The following is a 20,419-nucleotide window of genomic DNA, read 5'->3' on the forward strand; positions in this document are numbered from 1 at the left end:
GACCCACACAATTTAATTGATGAAAGCTAATCAGGGATTCCCTGGTGGATCAGTCAGTAAAAAATCAACCTGCAATACAGGAGACCTGGGTTTGATCCCTGGGTTGGGAAGATCCCCTGGAGGAGGGCATGGCAACCCACTCCAGTATTCTTGCCTGGAGAGTCCCCATGGACAGAGGAGGCCAGTGGGTTGCAGTCCATGGGGTTGCAAAGAGTCGGACACAACTGAGCAACTAAGCACAGCATAGAACAATCAGTGTTCACCATGGATCACACACTATTCTAGGCTTTTTATTTATGCAAACTCATGTAATTCTCTACAATTTTATCAAATATATATCATGAATATCTTCATTTTTTCCCCTAGAGATCACCTGCGGCAGGTCACCTTGCTAGAAAGTTCCAGAGTCTATACTTAAGCTCTGGCAATTCTGGCTCCAGGGTCTGAGTTTTTAAACCTTTTACGTACTGTCTCTTGAACAGGAGCTCTCTTACTGTGGCTTAATCCCCGCTAAACGCCCCTCTAGGTAAGAGGCTACCTGATGCTGTCCAGGGCACGCTGCTGAATGCTTGCTGGCTGTGAGCAGTCCCACTGGACCAGTCCCACCCTGTTCCCTCTCTGACCCAGGCTTCAGCCCCAGGCTTTGTTTATGCCAGCTGTTGAGTGAATATTCATGACTCTGTGCAGTGAATATTCATGTCTGTCCTGCCCTGCAGCCTGCAACCCATGTTACTCAGGAGATGGATTAGGACTGTACCCCTTGGGAAACCATGGCAAGGAGCTGTCTACAAGGTCCTCAAAGAGACAGGAGGGAGAGGTGGGTGAGGCTCGGAATTTTGCCCTCAAGACCCTGAGAAGGGGCGTCTCTAGAAAACTCCAGGGCATTGAAAGTGAAAGTGGAAGTGTTAGTGCATCCAGCTATCTGCGACCCCATGGACTGTAGCCTGCCAGGCTCCTCTGTCCATGGGATTCTCCAGGCAAGAATATTGGAGTGGGTTGCCGTTCCTTTCTCCAGAGGATCTTCCTGACCTAAGGATCAAACCTGAGTCTCCTGCAATGCAGATGGATTCTCTACCATCTGAGCCACAAGGGAAGCCAGAGCATTGGGTCTTTCCTAATCCCTTTTCCTAGAATTCTCTTTCAGGCTTGAGAGTCCTTCAATCCAGTTGACTGATCGAAATCTCATTAATTCACAAGACTTATGGAAAGGAAATAATTGGTATAATATTTAATTTTGAAATAGTTTTGTAACAATGTGGCCTATGACATTTCTACATAAGTAAGCAAATTAGAATAGTTTTAAAATGCAGGCGTTTTGAAGGATGAGAGAACTGATATTGATTAACTGATGGTGAGCCCCCAGCAACATCCTGTGAATGCAGAAAGTCATCAAGAACAGAAGAGGACTAAACAGCACGTTCTGAGGGCAGGCTCACTCTCAGCATCACGAGTTTACGTATGTGCCCCCATTTCTGCAGTGTGTACCATCTCCAGATATGTTTAGGATACCTTCTGCCATACACCTACTTAAAAGAAAGGCAGATTGCACCTAGAAAAATGTGTCCCCAAGTGCTTTTAAGCAAAAGGATTCATGGTTGCACTTCCACGTGGAAGCACCCACCCTCCACAGATGCCTCATCAGGCTTTTAAGAAGGTTGCCTGGAAATGCAATAAAAGGGCCTCTTGGCAGTGCTTGAACAGCCCTATCTGCAATCTTCTGACAAAGACAGGCATGGGCAGGACTCCTACACTGAGACAAGACTACCCCTGAGTTCTGAGCAGAGTGCTGCTCACATCACTTGGAGCATAGAACAGTTTGAAACCCAGTTTTAAAAGCAATAAATCATTTTCTGCAATACATCACAGGGCAATTTTCTTGGTTGTGGAAACTACTCCTTAATGATAAGCCCATGTGCCTTTCGGCCTTCCCATCCATCCAAGGTGAGGACCTCCATGTTTCTTCTTTAGAGACTGTAGGCACGTTTGCAGGACGCCTTAAGAAACAGGAGAAGGTAGCAGTGCATGAAGACAGATCTTAAACATTTAGGCATCTGTCTACTTGCACATTCCTTCGTCTGTGAGGCTAGGTAGAGAGGAGGGAAGCTGGCCCTGTGAAGACTGGCTGCATGTCTGTGGCATAGCAGGCATCCCACGAGGAGGGGGCATGGAGCATGGTCAGCTGTGCCCAGGCCAGGCCCCTCCTACAGGGTTAGCGCAGCACTGCCGGGGTGTAGAGCCCTCACCTAAGCCTGCCTGGGAGACAGCATGTGGGCAGAGCAGAGGCCGAAGGCTTCACAGAGGCAGAGCATATTGATTAAGCCGAAGAGTGAGTAGAAGGTGGCCAGGTTAAGGGAGACAGGCAGCTGTGAGTCCCAGGCACTCAGGCTAGAGCCCACAGGCAGAGTGCAGGCCATGGGCTACATGAATGCCAGTATAGGACCAGGGCTAACCACTTTCCACTTGGTGTGGTTTAAGCTGCATGGTCAGGAAAAAGCTAAGATGGGAGGTCCCAGCTCTGCCCTCACTGAGAATCCTCCATCCAGAGTTTGTGGCCTTTAGGATACCCTTCAGTTTACAGAGGACTTTCGTTTATCCTCTCAGCTACAACACAGCCTTTAGCAAGAACACTGAGAAAGAACCACCCACTGTAAGAGATACGAATGGAAGTTTAAAAAAAAAACTCAGCAAGCACAGACTTCTTAGTCTTCGGACAGCTGAAACAAAGATGACAGTGAAACCCAGGGTGGGACGGCTTCCCAGATGACAGCAGGAGCAGATGACTGTGTCTGAAGAGGCATCGCTAATGGCAGGGACTCCTGTTCCTGGAACCGGGGCCGACTGCCAGCCCAGAAGAGGGGAGAAGGTCTCTTACTTTGGAAAGCACAGCACTTGCCTCCTCAGGTCTTCCTCCCTCCCCTTCCTTCCTGCCTCCAAGGCTATCAGTGGCCTCTTGTCTGCCCAGAGAGAAAGCTGCTTATGTTATCAAATAATCAGATCAGGTCAGTCACTCAGTCGTGTCCAACTCTTTCCAACCCCATGAATCGCAGCACGCCAGGCCTCCCTGTCCATCACCAACTCCCGGAGTTCACTCAGACTCATGTCCATCGAGTCAGTGATGCCATCCAGCCATCTCATCCTCTGTTGTCCCCTTCTCCTCTTGCCCCCAATCCCTCCCAGCATCAGAGTCTTTTCCATTGAGTCAACTCTTTGCATGAGGTGGCCAAAGTACTGGAGTTTCAGCTTTAGCATCATTCCTTCCAAAGAAATCCCAGGGCTGATCTCCTTCAGAATGGACTGGTTGGATCTCCTTGCAGTCCAAGGGACTCTCAAGAGTCTTCTCCAACACCACAGTTCAAAAGCATCAATTCTTCGGTGCTCAGCCTTCCTCACAGTCCAACTCTCACATCCATACATGACCATAGGAAAAACCATAGCCTTGACTAGACGAACCTTTGTTGGCAAAGTACAACCTAGATAGCATATCAAACAATGGTTGGTTAAATTCAACCTCAGCCTTTTAGCTTCTCAATAAGCACAGAGAGCATCTCCTGGTCAGCTGCTCCTTCCTACCCATCAGAGCTTATCCATTCCTTCTAGATGCAGTGAAAGGGGTACAGAAGATGATGAGTGACTGACGATGGTCCTTTTTTGGGGGACCAAGCACTGGAATCAGCAGCAGGGTATTTCACAATGACAGCAACATGGCCCAGGCAGCCACTATCCCTCCAGAGAGCACGAGGGGACACAAGACTCACCTGTGGCAAAGACGACATTCCTGGAGACCAGACGATGCTCCACAATGGAGAACTGTGGGAGCTCAATCCTCTCCACGCCAGTCACAGCCTTATCGCCCCCGCGCCAGTAAAACTCGATGTCATCTGTGGTGTAGCCATCTGCCAGGAGACAGAAGCAGGGACAGGGCAGAAATGAAGCATCATTTTGTCTAAAGAAACTGACACTACTAAAATGGAAGTAACAGCTTGCCCATGTGTGAAGGAAATTTGTTGATGTGCTTGTCTATGCATTATCATTAGAAGAACTAACTTTTGGATATTCTTGTGTTACCTTTGCTGTCTGATTTGGACCAGGCTGATGTTGAAAAGCAGAGACACTGGAGAGGCTGAGTATTCTGACCAAAGTTCTGTTTGGAAAGCCTAATTGTGGGGCTGACCTGGACTTTGCACAGAAATGTGAAGTAAAAACCTATTCACAGCACTGAATAAAATGGTTGGAAGAAAAAGTAAAATTCTAAAGAATTCTGGAAAGGCAGCTCTCTCAACTATGAAAAAGTTAGAACACTGAGGGTGGACTTGCCCAATCAATGTTTCATAACTGCCGGGCAATTTTGGATGGTGTCATGAGGTGCTCCTGGCCATGAGTTTGGCCAACCTTAGAAATGCCTTTTGTGGGGACTCTCTTGGCCCTTAGAGATTTGAGCAGTGCTCTCAGCAGAAAGACGAATGGTTATTAGCCAGATTATAGCTTCAAAACCAGCTCTTGGCACGGTCTCATGCTCACTCAGTAATCAATCAATGCTTCTTGAGAATGACTAAATAGGAAAACAGTATCTGATGTTATTTGCAGCACTCAGGAGTCTTCTAAAGAATTGGGTCAACTTTAGTGGTAAAGTCAATTAAAAATCACACCTGTAGAAAAATACCCTATGAATATAAAAACTTTTTTTTATTTGAACATATAATACGAGGCAGACGCTAAATATCTGACATTATACAAACAGACCAAAGCTGTGGGGATGACTGCCCCCACGGTCCCTGCCGGCTCCCTGGTCCATCTGCTGTCATCCCTTCGGGATTACAGTGGGCACACCTTCTGTCCCCACCCTCCCCTCTGACTGCATGGCACTCCATTCTCACCCAGTGGCCATGGCGATCACTAATAAAGCACAGATCTCATCAAGTCACTCTTCTGCTTAAAGCCCTCAAATGTTTCCCAATGCAATTAGCAGAACAAGTCTAAAGTCCTTACAAGGATCCCAAGAATCCACAAGGCTGACCCCTCTGTGTGTTGTAAGTGCAGGCCCCCTCCCCTGCACACATAGTCCAGCCTCTCTAGCCTTCCGGCTGTGGTTCAGACCAGCATGCTGTGTGCAGAGCTTACACGCCCTCTGAGGGTACATCCAAATCTTCAAGTGGCCCACTCTTCCATACATTTGCATCTTGACTTTAATAACACGTGTGTAGTCAGGTCACCAGAAAATTGGGAGAATCCCTCTTCTGTTCAATTGCTTTAAAAAGGACCTTCCTGCCCATCCTCCACTTCAATTAAAGACTGTGGTAACAGAATCTACAGTCTCCAAGGCCACTCATTATGGTTCCCAGTTGAACAGGATCTGCTCCCTCACTTAGATCCAAATTGGCCTTCCTGAAACTTTCAGCTCCTTGGAGTTGTGTCCTCTGACCATACAGAATCTACTTAACTTCCTAAAGTAGCCCTTCAACTATCAGCCCTTCAACATCATCTTTCCCTGAAGTCTTCATGCTAAATATCCTATGCCTCCATCCTTCACCTTCTGAAAGCACAGCTCTCAGAAATCATGGCCGTCGTGTTGTGTGGAAGCAAGGGGCACATGGAGAGGTCTAAACACCAGTCTGCCTCCAGTGCAGCTCCTCAGCGTGTTCATCCACTAAGACATTCACTTCTCACCATACACGCAATAAACGCATGGCAAAGTTAGTCGCTCGCCATCCCCCAAAATTCAATACAAATGCTGACAACCTAAATTCACCTGAGGCTGATAAACTGATCTACAGTGGGCCAGGAGAAGACACAGTGGCAGCAGCCATATATGGATATGCCAGGGGTCAGGTCAGGGAGCAGGACATCTGTTTCTTAGACTATGTGGATGCAGCTCTTGCCCCTCATAAGAGAAGTGCTACTCAACACTGAATTATCAATAAGGCATCTGAATACTCTTCAAATTGAAGAAAATTGCCAAGATGTAGAAATAGCTGGCTTGTAAAGCTGAGCTCCTAATGCGAAATGAGGTTTACTCCAACTGCAGAGGGTCCCAGGAGTACAGCAACTTGTACATGATGAAGCACATTGTGAGACACCACCTCTCAGAGTTCATTTTCTTCTCACTGAAGAGACTGAGATGGAGAGCATTTGTCTTATTTTATTTCAGCACAGCAGACAGACTCTTAGTCAAATTAGACTGGAGAACTCTTTATACTGAGCCTCTCTCTGTCTCTCTCTCTTGCCCTCTATCATGAAAGTAAAATTTGCAGAGTGGAGGATTAAACCTCTGATCTTTAAGACAGTTAAAAATTACATCATAAAAAATTATATATGCCTTGCCAAATAAAGATAAGAAGGCCTAAAACACAAAGTGCATGAAAAAGAAATACAGATACACACAGCTTTCAATCTCCAGGGTGCAGTTCTGCTCATCCAAGGGGTATCTTCTCAGGTCCATCATGCATGCTGCGGTCGTCGTGATTCTGAAACACACAGAGTAAGGGTAGATGGGATGAGAAATACAGCAGGAAAACTGCTTCTAGACAAACACTGAGTAATCAGCAGGTAGGACCCCTTTCCTCAAAGCATACCTGATTAAATATATTCCATGATATACATACATGATATACATGATATATTTCATGATACTGCAGGCCTGCTTTATCCAAAAAAAGCAACATATATATAATTATAAAATTTTATCTTGTTAACTTTGGATAATCAGGGGCAGAGAAAGGGGCTTCTTAGGAAGCACTTACCTTCCATTTTTATTCTGTCTCCTTGTCTAGTGACACTCTAACTTCTATTGCACAGAGAAAATATACCTGGTGGTTAACACCCTTGATTTAGATTAAAACTGAATTCTTTGGCTTTCAGTGTGAAATATTCATGTAGCTCCCAGTCCACAGGCTGCACCTTGGAACTCTGAGCCAAACTACTTGATTCTATTTTATTACAGTTGTCTGTTGGACTAATAATATTCCAGGCCTTTTCACCACAAGATCATCTATCTTTTCAAAGAGAATATTTGGCTTCCACATTATTGATTATGAATCAAAACTGAGGGGTTAGTATCTCTTGAGGTCAGCTGCAGCCATAGAAAGGATTTATATTGTGACCTAAGGACAGTTAAGCCTCTACTGGGCAATGGTTAAACCCACTGTACATGAAGATCAAAAACATTAAGTTCATTTCCTACTCTGCCAAAAGCCTCATTTTAGAGAAACCAACCTACTCAAAGCCTCTGTTGAAAATGCAATGATTAGGCTACCATGTTTTATTCTCTTCCTAGAATTCCCAGCCCTTCTGCACCACAGTCCCAGCTTACCATACTGGGCTAGGTCCCTGATTCAAGGACAGCCAATAATGAGTTGACCAAGAGTCTAGGATGCAGCTTGGCAAAAGGCAAAACAGAGCTAAAGGAATTCCCTTTCATGGAGATGAATTAAAGATGAGAATAGAGCTGAATTTGCAAGTTCATGAATTAGAGGTTCATGATGCCATTTTTGAACTGGAGAGTCAGGCATAAGAAAGCATAACAGAGGTGGAGACAGTGCAGAGAGTCGATAAGGAGACAGCAGCACTAAGGCTGGGCCACAGCACACAGCATTGCGGGACATGCACAGCACATCTCAGGGAGCAGTATCTCAGAGCTGATGTGGAAGCTGTGGAAATGGAAGCCTGGGCTGTGCTCACTCAATGGTGAATCTTAAGCAGGAAGAACTCTAGGGATCTCTTCTCCTGAGTTCCCTAGAGTTATACTGAACTTCCAGACATTTTAAGGTGCACCTTTCCCAAAGCCTAGTTTCCATGTGAACATCATTCACAATAAACCTTCTACCATTTAGGCAACATGAGCAAGTTCTGATGCAAAACACCTGTCAGACACCAGGCACGTGCCAATTATGTTAGGATTGTCTCAGGTGCCAAAACAGAGTAAAGCATGTCCTTCTGTTAGCACTGGGTTAAGCAGCAGGTTGAGGAAAATTCTAATTTCCAACGGCTGAGCAGTACAGTGAGGGAAAATATCAATCTATTTGGCAATGATGGGTCAATGCTATTTTTTGCTCTACAAATAGCATGCAAGTGCCGTGCAGACATATGCTGTAAGATCCACACCAATGGTGAAAGTATGTCCTTTCCAAATGTCATAACACTTCCAATCATCATTCCAAAGAGTGGATTACATTCTATCCAAAGTCAACAAATAGCTCTTTGGTATATTTTTCTATAGCATCTGACTTCCTAGCCAACTGAGGAACAAGCCTCACACTTTGAAATTCTGACATGTTTTATGGCAGGCTGTCAACCCGACATCCATGCAAGATGCCTATAAGGCAAAATTAGAATAAAGTTCTGTTAAAATTACAAATTTTTGTAAAGAGGAGAAAAAGATCTCTATTAAAAATTCTCAAATTTTAAAACTTTCCTACATGTTTTAGTACCTATTCACTTCACGAGTCAATAACTGAGATTACCATTTTTGTTTCTTTTCCTTTTTTGTTCCCAATTATCATCATTAAAACACATGCACACACACAAGCACACGCACACACACACACAAATTGTGTAGGGGCTCACATGTATTGTGACTTATGTAGAGTATTTCACAGGAATCACTGGAAATGGGAATCATGAAGCTAGTAGAATTGCTGAGTATCCTCAGTACAGCTGCTGTCCTGTCCTCTTCTTCTGGTGTCATACTGACTATCATATGGAGTCCTGTTCCTGCGGACTTGGGCAATAAGGTATAAACATCTATGCACTACTCTTCCTCCTATGGAAGAAATACACAGAAAACCCTCTTGTGGTGGAAAGTTAAGTCATGAGAGCCTATTCACGACACAGTGGAAGAAAGAGGTCTTTACGCCATTGAGACAGGAAGGCAAGAAAAAAAGAAACAGGGGAATAGAGAGACCAAGAAAGGCAGAGCAAGCCAGAGCCTCCACACCATCAACCACGTTGACTAAACTCGTAACAGGTTTGGAGATTGGACTTTTGGAGTGAAAGGACCAAATTTTGTACCCCAGGGACTTTGCAGAAGCCATAGGAGGGAATTTCATAGTCTACAGAACTGAGAACTCAAGCCTAGTTAATGAAGATGGACCGAAGGCAGGGAAGCCCCAGTAGTGTTCAAGCTCCAGTTGCGTAATCCCTGACATGCAAGTGTGTGTGCCTGCGCACAGAGGCACATGCATTTCCTATTTTTCCTAATCAATTTTATTTGTCCTGAGAAGTGACCTTAACCAACAACTAGTTCCACTTCCATCTGAAAGCTGAGAATTCCACTCCTGTTTCTAAGAAATAGTGGTGAAGTCAATAAGACATATTGGGTGAAGATTTCTCTCCAGTAGATCCTTTTTTTTTTCCGTCATAGCATGCAATCACATCTGCACTTTACATAAGGCTGGCTGAGAGCCTGGTTTGTGCCCAGGTCTGGGCTCAGCACTTGAGTACTCATGCATTCCATCTCAAAAAACCACATTGTAGAGGTATTCTTCTTCTTCCCATTTTGAAGATGAGCAAACCAAGGTGTGGCAAGAGTAAGGATGTTGGTCACATACAATGCTCCTGAAGGCATGTGTGGCACTCAGATCCGGCCAGCCTGAAACCTGCATTCACTCATCTATGTCCTTGATATCTCGCCTGCCTTAAATTACAAAATATATTCAACTTTTAAAAGCCTACTTCTTTTTTTCAAAGAAGAGCAAGTATGGTATAAAAAATGTCATATGTACATATTTATGATATATATGATCACCGAAATATACACACACAGAAATTGTATCCATGTATATATCTCATATATGTGACAAGTTGGAAATATAATATGTAAAGGGAGAAAATAAATATTTTAATGCTACACCTGCAGTAACAGCAGTGGTATTTTGCCCACTGTGGAATATGGTACAGTTTAGTAGGTAGTCCTGTGTAAGTGATATATCCCTAAAGATATGTTTAGCAGTCAATAATTGTGTACTTTGTAAGGGAAGCATCATCTCAGCAAGTTTAAAATCTATAATGGAACATCTGCCATCTTTGGACACTGTCTAGAAACTACTTCTGGGAAGAACAGCTTTTAGCAGGTCAAAAAGTTCTTACTTTATCAATTATATCAAGCTTATGAGATGTACTTTGGTGTCAGCACTTCCATCGTTAAAATCCCAACAATTAAAAAGTATAATAAGGGCAGATGCAACCTCTTCATGTCATGAAGAGTTTGTCAGTCTGCACAAACACAGATATCTCCACAGGCCACTGGAGAGGCTGTGGTGAAAATACTGCTCTTGGCTGGTCACACACATCCACTATCACCACCAACACTTACCTGAAATGCCAGCTCTTTGGCCAAGTGCTCCCTGTCCTTGCTGGGAAAGGGGGACTCTGGGACCCACACCTACAGTGAATCATGGGGCAATACACACACTCTCCTCCCTGCTTGCATGGATAATTTACATTCATGGTTAACACCAGATAGAATAGAGGTTAAATGTCTTTGACTAGCTTTCTCAGAGGACTTGCAGAACCAAAGTATTTCAGTTCTGCTGTCCTCCTCTCACCACCCATTTTAGTGTTGTCATTACACTTGGGACCGTTTATACTTAGAGTGTCCTTCCATTTGTTGACTTGCAGGTCCCTTGCTCATCCTTAGATGGACCTGGAGAAGAGCTTGGTCCCCTGGAGCCATCAGTCTTTAGAACATCAGCCACAGGCAAACAGCAGGTGTCCTGTAGATGTTCATTGAGCAAAAATGACTTAGAAAATATGGGAACCAGGAGTAACAGGCAGAGCAGAACTCAAGGAAAACGCCCTTCTTGGTTTCAATCCCCTAAATCTCAGAGCCAGAGGGGACACTCACCCTCTTGCAAGCACTCCCAGTAGGAGCTCTGGCCTTGCACTTTTACTGACACTCTGAGAGGCTCCCTGGGCTCACTGGTCAAGATCCTTGGGTGATACTCCATGTGCTGATAGACTGGTGGTGTCTGTGAATCGTTCAGGTGCAGAATAAATCCTCAACAGGCTGATTTTCATGCTTGTGAGTTTTTCAGCTTCCATGCCCATGAGGATCACAGCAAAATGCTGCCATTGTTGAGGTCATGGCCTCTGAATTAAAATCCTGTTAAACAGGACCAGGAGCAAGTTAGTAGTACCTCCTGTGTAATTCCTGGCTTGCACTGTTGCTGCTGCTAAGTCGCTTCAGTCGTGTCCGACTCTGTGCAACCCCACAGATGGCAGCCCACCAGACTCCGCCATCCCTGGGATTCTCATTCTCCAGGCAAGAACACTTGCACTGGGGATGCTCAAATGTCTGAGAAGTTTGGCAATGGTTGCTACTTATGGCCAGAGAACAGCTGCAAACTCTGGGCACTGCCTTATGGGTAGCCATTTAGCCTTCTGCAACTACTCCCATGTAACTCACACTTATCTCCAATTCTGTATTGACTCCAGGAGTACCAGGCAGTGGAGACATCAATCATTTTTCCAAGAATATAAATTCAAATGCTAGGTTAAAGGACCTAATCATATAATTCAGATCAACTGAGCATCCTTCTCAGGTTGCTGAACCTGAAACTCCAATACTTTGGCCACCTGATGTGAAGAACTGACTCATTGGTAAAGACAGTGATGCTGGGAAAGATTGAGGGCAGGAGGAGAAGGGGACGACAGAGGATGAGATGGTTGGATGGCATCACTGACTCAACGGACCTGAGTTTGAGTAAGCTCCGGGAGTTGGTGATGGACAGGGAAGCCTGGTGTGCTGCAGTCCACGGGGTTGCAAAGACTTGGACATGACTGAGCGACTGAAGTGAACTGAGCATCCTTCTAAAGCAAGTGCTTATTACTCATTGTGGAGGAGGCACAGAACATAGCCAACACTGAAGTTGTCCCCATTTTTACTTGATAATAAACATATGAAGATAAATTCTCAGAAATGTCCAAATGCCTTTGCTATACAGACTCGTTGAGTATGTTGCTGGGGAAATCGTTGCAGTAAGTTGAACGTGGTGGCAGCCCCATTCCTTTACCCTTCCCAGTACCTACTCTCTTTGTCATGTCATTTGCAATTCTTCTCACTAAAGAAGAACTGTCTCCCCACTCCTGGACGACTTTGTGGCCCTGATTTTCAAACAATATGGGTCAATTTTGTGCCCTGCTCTGTCTGACAGAATGTGTGGACCGACAGTCCCAAGCTTAGCCTCCAATGAGATGCCAGTCCAGGTTCAGTGCACGATGCTGGATGCTTGGGGCTGGTGCGCTGGGACGGCCCAGGGGGATGGTATGGGGAGGGGGAGGGAGGAGGGTTCAGGATGGGGAGCACGTGTATACCTGAAATTTAAAAAAAAAATAAAATAAAAAAAAATAAACTCAAAAAAAATAAATAAATAAAAATTAAAAAAAAAAAAAAAAGAGACATTTGTGCTTCTGCCTCTGCTGTGAAAAAGCCACATTCAAACGAGTCTGCTGGATCTAGGAGGACTATTGACATAGGGAACAGAGACCATCCATCCCTGGGTCTGTGGGGAAACCAGCCAGAATCCACAAAGATGCTGATTAACCACCCAGACACACAAGCAATGTGCACTTATTATCATTAGAAAATAGGCTTTCTAGCTGTTTGTAATGCAGCAACACTGTGGCCATCATAGATAACAGATACAACACAAGTAACTACACAATTAGCAAAGCATAAATTGTCTTATAAATAAATAGGCCTCATAACCTGATACTTCTCCGGGGTGCCATAAAACTACAAAGCCCTTAGTAGATAGCATTTTCCTATAACAAGAGCATTTACTTCTAGATTTCAGCATAAATCCACTATTGTTGTATGAACATCAATTCTGGTAAAATGAGTCGTCATATCAGGCAAATGACACGGACAGTCTCCTGATTTTCAAGCAATATGGTGATAAAGCAACTCAAAGGCCAAAACTGGCAATAATGCTATAAGCGAAAACCAAAAGAATAGTGTGTGTCAGGACCTCAAGCACCTGCCAGGAATGGAAATGTCAGGGTGGATGACTGAGGTAGTCTCAAGGAAAACACCGAAGGTTCAACTCTCTAACAGGAAGGGAGAAAATATTTTGAGAGAATCAAAAAAGTACTTTGAGACTTTGGGTCTCCACAACCTTTTTGATGAAAGTGAAAGAGGAGAGTGAAAAAGTTGGCTTAAAGCTCAACATTCACAAAACTAAGATCATTTTTGGCATCCAGTCCCATCACTTCATGGCAAATAGATGGGGAAACAGTGGAAACAGTAGCAGACTTTATTTTGGGGGGTCTCCAAAATCACTGCAGATGGTGATTGCAGCCATGAAATTAAAAGACACTTACCCCTTGGAAGGAAAGTTATAACCAATCTAGACAGCATATTAAAAAGCAAAGATATTACTTTGCCAACAAAGGTCCGTCTAGTCAAGGCTATGGTTTCTCCAGTGGTCATGTATGGGTGTGAGAGTTGGACTATGAAGAAAGCTGAGCACCGAAGAATTGATGCTTTTGAACTGTGGTGTTGAAGACTCTTGAGAGTCCCTTGGACTGCAAGGAGATCCAACCAGTCCATCCTAAAGGAGATCAGTCCTAGGTGTTCATTGGAAGGACTGATGTTAAAGCTGAAACTCCAATACTTTGGCCACCTGATGCAAAGACCTGACTCATTGGAAAAGACCCTGATGCTGGGAAAGACTGAGGGCAGGAGGAGAAGGGGGTAACAGGGGATGAGATGGTTGGATGGCATCACTGACTCAATGGACATGAGTTTGGGTAGGCTCCGGGAGTTGGTGATGGGCAGGGAGGCCTAGCATGCTGCAGTCCATGGAGTTGCAAAGAGTCAGACATGACTGAATGACTGAACTGAACTGAACTGAACCATCTGGATCTAATGATGGCACCTGGGTGATGAATGTGGGGTTTATATCTAGAAAGATAACCACTAGCCACATACATGTGCGTGCATGCTCATGAGCATGTCTGACTCTTTGTGACCCAGTGGACTGTATGTACCCTGTGAGACTCCTCTGTCTATAGAATTTTCCAGGCAAAAATACTGGAGTGGGTTGCCATTTCCCTCTCAAGGGTGTCTTTCTGACCCAGGGATCAAACCCGCATCTCTTGCCTCTCCTGCATTGGCAGGCAGATTCTTTACCACTTTGCCACATGGGAAGCCCCTTTCGCTATTCATAATTAAATTTTAAATTAATTAAAATGAAATCAAATTAAAAATTCAGTTCCTCCGAAGCACTGGCAACCTTCCAAGTGTTCAGTAGTCACCTACGTGTTTATGCTAAGTTGCTTTGGTTATGTCTGACTCTTTGCGACCCTATTGTAGCCCGCCAAGCTCCTCTGTCCATGGGATTCTCCAGGCAAGAATACTGGAGTGGGTTACCATTTCCTTCTCCAGTGGATCTTCCCGACCCAGGATCCCTTGAGTCTCCTGCAGTGGTCAGCAGGCTCTTTACCACTAGTGCCACCTGGGAAGCCCTAGTCACCTATGGCTGGTGGCTACCGTATGGGATGGTACATATTCTAGAACATCTTCATCACCACGGTAAGTTCCACTGGAAAGGGTGAGAAACATGAGTCAGATAGGCTGACAGACTGGCCCTGCCTGCTAAGGCAGCCTCCCAGCTCCTCTCCCCTCTTCCCTCTCCTTCTGCTTCTCTTCTTTCCCTCCCCTCCCTCTCTACCCCCAACCCAGCTTCCTCCCTTCCCCACTCACCACCACAGCTTTAAAGGGCACACTCTCTAGTTGAAAGTGGTTGGGGGACACAAAGGCACACAACCCATCACCTCCAAGAAAAGCCATTGCCGATAGAGGCAGATATCCACAGGGCATGAAAACAAGCATGCCAGAGCAGAAAGTGTCATTTATGACTATTTAAAGTCCCATACCTTGCATAAGACTCCATGGAAGAGTGGGTTAACCAGCATTTCTAGGGGAGGACTTACTCAAAAAGAACGGCAACTAGACATAACAAAGGGAGTGCATTAACCTGACCTTCAGATTTATATCCTAAGGACTAAAGCTCCCAATATGAGCCTGAGACTGAAGGGGGCCAAGGTCACCATATTCAAAGTCTCACTAGAAAAATCACTTTGTCTACATGGATTGGCCCATCTAAGGACTAACATTATGAATAAAACAAAGAGATATTCTATGAAAAGTATGTAAGCATGCAAAATGAAAGTTTAAAACTTGGGAAGATGTATGTCTTGTTGTCAAAAAGCATGAATTCTCTTTAAAACAAAGACAGGAAGACATAAGGAAAGAACATCCTGAGATGAAGACAGAGATAGGTAGACAATGTAAAACTGAGAAAAGAATGCAAGGAATCTCCGGGCAAGTGCTGAAGTGAAATCTATACGGAACACAGAGACAGCAGAACTGACACAGTTGCAAGTCATTTAATGACACAAATCACTGAGGGATCTTATTAAATGCAGATTTTGAGCAAGAGATCTGGATAGGTCTGTAGTTCTGAGTCTGCCAGATGAAGCTACTGCTGCTTGTCTGGGGACCACTGTCAGAGTGGGAAGGACAGAGTCAATTGTAAAACCTTCCTAAAAGCAGAGGAAGAAGACAAACCTTTGAAAACAGAGAGAAGATGATAGGTACAAGACAGAAAATCGGTAGGCAACTGAGTTTTATTAAACAAACCAAAACCAAACAGCATTCAAATGAGCAAAACAGAATTAAACATGAAACAAACATACTTTTTTAGAGTAAAATATGCCTAACATGAGATCTACCTTTTCTCACTTTGTAAGAGTACAGATAAGTGGCATTAACTATATTCATATCACTGTGCAACCATCAGCACTATCCATATTCAGAACTTCTTCATCATGTAAGAAAAAAACCCGCTATACCCACTAAACAATAACTCCTGATTAACTCCCCAGTAACTCCCCAATAATCTCCCTTGGGGACCTGGTAACCTGGTGACTTCATTCTTACTGATACTAGGTATTTCATGTAAGTGCAATCACACAGTATTTGTTCTTTTGTCTCCAGCTTAGTTCACTTACCATAATGATTTCATGGTGTAGCATGTATCAAATTTCCAAACCTCTTTAAAGGTTGAAAATATTCCACTGTATGTATAAAACATATTCATTTTTTAGTGTACATTTGAAAGAGATAGGAATACCAGACCACCTGACCTGACTCTTGAGTAACCTATATGCAGGTCAGGAAGCAACAGTTAGAACTGGACATGGAACAACAGACTGGCTCCAAATAGGAAAAGGAGTACGTCAAGGCTGTATATTGTCACCCTGCTTATTTACCTTCTATGCAGAGTACATCATGAGAAATGCTGGACTGGAAGAAGCACAAGCTGGAATCAAGATTGCCAGGAGAAATATCAATCACCTCAGATATGCAGATGACAGCACGCTTGTGGCAGAAAGTGAAGAGGAACTAAAAAGCCTCTTGATAAAAGTGAAAGGGGAGAGTGAGAAAGTTGGCTTAAAGCTCAACATTCAGAAAATTAAGATCATGCCATCTGGTCCCATCACTTCATGGCAAATAGATGGGGAAATGGTGGAGAGTGTCAGACTTTATTTTTTGGGGCTCCAAAATTACTGCAGATGGTGACTGCAGCCATGAAATCAAAAGACGCTTACTCCTTGGAAGGAAAGTTATGACCAACCTAGACAGCATATTGAAAAGCAGAGACATTACTTTGCCAACAAAGGTCTGTCTAGTCAAGGCTATGGTTTTTCCTGTGGTCATGTATGGATGTGAGAGTTGGACGGTGAAGAAAGCTGAGCCACAAAGAACTGATGCTTTTGAACTGTGGTGTTGGAGAAGACTCTTGAGAGTCCCTTGGACTACAAGGAGATGCAACCAGTCCATTCTAAAGGAGATCAGCCCTGGGTGTTCTTTGGAAGGAATGATGCTAAAGCTGAAACTCCAGTACTTTGGCCACCTCATGCGAAGAGTTGACTCATTGGAAAAGACTCTAATGCTGGGAGGGATTGGGGGCAGGAGGAGAAGGGGACGACAGAGGATGAGATGGCTTGATGGCATCACTGACTCGATGGACGTGAGTCTGGGTGAACCCCGGGAGTTGGTGATGGACAGGGAGGCCTGGTGTGCTGCGATTCATGGGGTCGCAAAGAGTCGGACACGACTGAGCAACTGAACTGAACTGAACTGAATGGATGTGATATCACACCATGGTTTTGATTTTCAGTACTTTAGTGGCCAATAATACTAAGCATCTTTTCACATGCTTATTGGCCATTTGTATATCTTCTTTGGAGAAATAGTCTACTCAAGTCTTCTGCCGATTTTTGAACTGATCTCTTTTCTGTTGTTCTCTATATATTCTTTTTTACACTAATTTATTTTTTATTGAAGGATAATTGCTTTATAGAATTTTGTTGTTTTCTGTCAAACCTCAACGTGAATCAGCCATAGGTATACATATACACCCTCCCTTGATATTAACTACCCTTCTATATGATTTGCAAATACTTTATCTCATTCTACAGGCTGCCTTTTCTCTGTCAATTCTGTTCTTTGGTGCAGACATGTCTTTAATTCTGATGTAATCCAATTTATCTAATTTTTTTCTTCTATTGCCTGTGCTTTCATGTCATATCCAAGAAATTATTGCCAAATCCATGTCATGAAACTTTTCCTCTATCTATGTCTTCTAAGAATTTTATACTTTTAGCTCTCACATTTACATCTTTGATCCATTTCAAGTTTATTTCCATATATGGTATAAAGTATAAGGTAGGCATTCAACTTTACTCTTTTACATATGAATACCAAGTTTCCCCAGCAATATTTGTTGAACCACACTCCTTTATTCATTGAATAGTCTTGCACCCCTGATGCAAGACTATTTCATTTCAACATATACACAAGAGTTTACTTCTGGGCTCTCTACTTTATTTCATTGGCTGATGTCTGTTCTTATGCAAATGCAATGCTATTTTGTTATCATCAGTCAGTTCAGTCGCTTAGTCCTGTCCGACTCTTTGTAACCCCATGGACTGCAGCACACCAGGCCTCCCTGCCCATCACCAACTCCTGGAGCTTGCTCGACCTCATGTCCATAGAGTGTGAGATTCCATCCAACCATCTCATCCTGTCGTCCTCTTCTCCTCCCGCCTTCAATCTTTCCCAGCATCAGGGTCTTTTCCAATCTCAACCTCATGTCCATAGACTATGTGATGCCATCCAACCATCTCATCCTCTGTTGTCCCCTTCTCCTCCTGCCTTCAATCTTTCCCAGCATCAGGGTCTTTTCCAATGAGTTAGCTCTTCACATTAGGTGGCCAAAGTATTGGAGCTTCAGTTTCAGCATCAGTCCTTCCAATGAATATTCAGGACTGATTTCCTTTAGGATTGACTGGTTTGATCTCCTCATAGTCCAAGGGACTCTCAAGAGTCTTCTCCAACACAACAGTTCAAAAGCATCAATTCTTTAGCACTCAGCCTTCTTCTTCATGGTCCAACTCTCACATCCATACATGACTACTGGAAAAACCAAAGCTTTGACTATATGGACATCATAGCTTTGACATGAGAACTCTTTGCTCTGACTATGAGAACCCCATGAAGAGTATGAGAAGGATAGGTATTAGTTCTTTATTTGTTTGGTAGAATTCCCCTGTAAAGCTGTCCAGTCCTGGACTTTTGTTTGCTAGCTTTTTAAAATTATTACCATAATTCTATTTCACTTCAAGTGATCAGTCTGTTCAAGTTATCTCTTTCTTCCTGATCCAGTCTTGGCAGGTTGTATGTTCTAGACATTTGTCTATTTCTTCTAGGCTATCCAATTTGTTGGCATAAAATTTTCTTTAATATTTTCTTACAATTTTTTATCTCCATGGTATTGGTTGTTATTAATATTTCTCATCTTTCAATTATTTATTTCAGTTCTTTCTCTTTACTTCTAAAAAAGATAGTTTCAAACAGTTCTTGGTTTCACTGATATTTTCTATTCTTTTAATCACTATTTTATTTCTCTTTGATTGTCTTTCTTTCCTTCCACTCAGTTTCAGCTTTGTTTGATCTTCTTTTACTAACTCCTAAAGGTGGTGTTAGAGATTTTTCTTGTATTGCTATAAACTTTTCTGTTAAGACTGCTTTTGCTGCATCTGTAGATTCTGAAAAGTTTTCAAAGTACTTTCTAATTTCCTCTTGGACTTGTTCGTGGATGCACTGGCTTTGTAGCAGCATGTTTTTTTGTCTCCATGTGCTTGTTGTTTTCCCATTTTTCTTTCTAAAACTGATTTCTAGTTTCATAAGGCTATGGTTGGAAAAATGTTTGATATATTAATAATCTCTATCCTCTTAAATTTGTTTTGGAGACCTAGTATGTGATTTATCTTAGAGAAATTTCCACGTACATTTGAAAAGAGTGTATATTCTGCTCTTTGGAATGTAATGTCCTATAGATATCGTTAAGTCCTACTGGTCTATAATGTCATTTAAGATCCCTGTTGGCTTACGGATTTCTTTCTGGATGATCTGTCCATTGACATCAGTGGGGTTTATTACGGTGTTTTATCAATTTCTCTATGTCTGTTAATATTTGTTTTATATATCTAGATGCTACTGAATTGCATCCATATACGTTAATAACTGTACAATAACAGTCTATTCTTATATTGATCCCTTTATCATTATAAAATTCCCTACTTCTGTTTGATCTGAGTACTGCTACCCCTACTCTCTTGGCCTTTGCATTTGCATGAAATATCTTCTTTCATCCCCTCACCTTCAGTGTGTGTGTCTTCAGCTCTGAAGAGAGTCTCTTGTAGGCAGCATACAAAGGGACCTGTTTTAAAATCCAATAACCCACTGTCTTTTGATTGGAGCATTTAGTCCATTGACATATAAAGTTGTTATGAAAAAGAAAGCATTAATATAATACTTACTGCTATTTTATTGCTTCTTTCTAGCTGTTTTTAGTTATTCTCTATTCATTTCTTCTTTTTATTTCCTTGCGGTTTAATCATTTCCTTCAGTAGTTGTTTGGGTACCTTTCTTTTTGGTTTTTGTGTATCTACTGCAGGTTTTTGATTTGAGGTTACCAAAGGGTTCATATATGTTGAGATAAAACTATACTTGTTTTAAACAGGTAGTCACTTAAGTCAAAGCATATTCTGAAATATGTACATTTTTTACTGCTCTCCCCCATTTTGTGTTTTTGATGTCATATTTTACATCTTCATGTCTAACCCTTAACTGTTTATTGTACTTATACAATTAAACTTTTATAATTTTTCATCTTTTAATGTTTCTACTATTTAAGTGGTGGATCCTCAGTTCTTACTGTACAATTGCCTTTCCTAATGTGATTTTCCCTTTCCTATAGATTCTAACTTATTTTCAACTTAGAGAAGACTCTTCACGTTACTTTTACTGTAGGTTTAGTGTTGATAAACTCTTTTAGTTTCTGCCTGTCTACTT

At 42.9% G+C, this 20,419-nt stretch overlaps 1 protein-coding gene across 2 annotated transcripts in view; it reads right to left on the reverse strand.

Annotated features, from left to right (window-relative positions):
* The window catches only part of GABRB3 (gamma-aminobutyric acid type A receptor subunit beta3), a 285,246-nt gene that overhangs the window by 45,028 nt on the left and 219,799 nt on the right, over window positions 1-20,419 (reverse strand). For both annotated transcript variants that reach the window (XM_061394206.1, XM_061394205.1), the window contains exons 5-6: window positions 6,379-6,461; window positions 3,756-3,893 (exon numbers count right to left, since the gene is read on the reverse strand). In XM_061394206.1, coding sequence (XP_061250190.1) covers window positions 3,756-3,893; window positions 6,379-6,461 — 221 coding nt within the window. The remainder of the gene's footprint in view (window positions 1-3,755; window positions 3,894-6,378; window positions 6,462-20,419) is intronic.

Source organism: Bos javanicus, chromosome 21 (assembly GCF_032452875.1).
Source record: "Bos javanicus breed banteng chromosome 21, ARS-OSU_banteng_1.0, whole genome shotgun sequence".
In the NCBI taxonomy this organism is placed as follows: domain Eukaryota; kingdom Metazoa; phylum Chordata; class Mammalia; order Artiodactyla; family Bovidae; genus Bos; species Bos javanicus.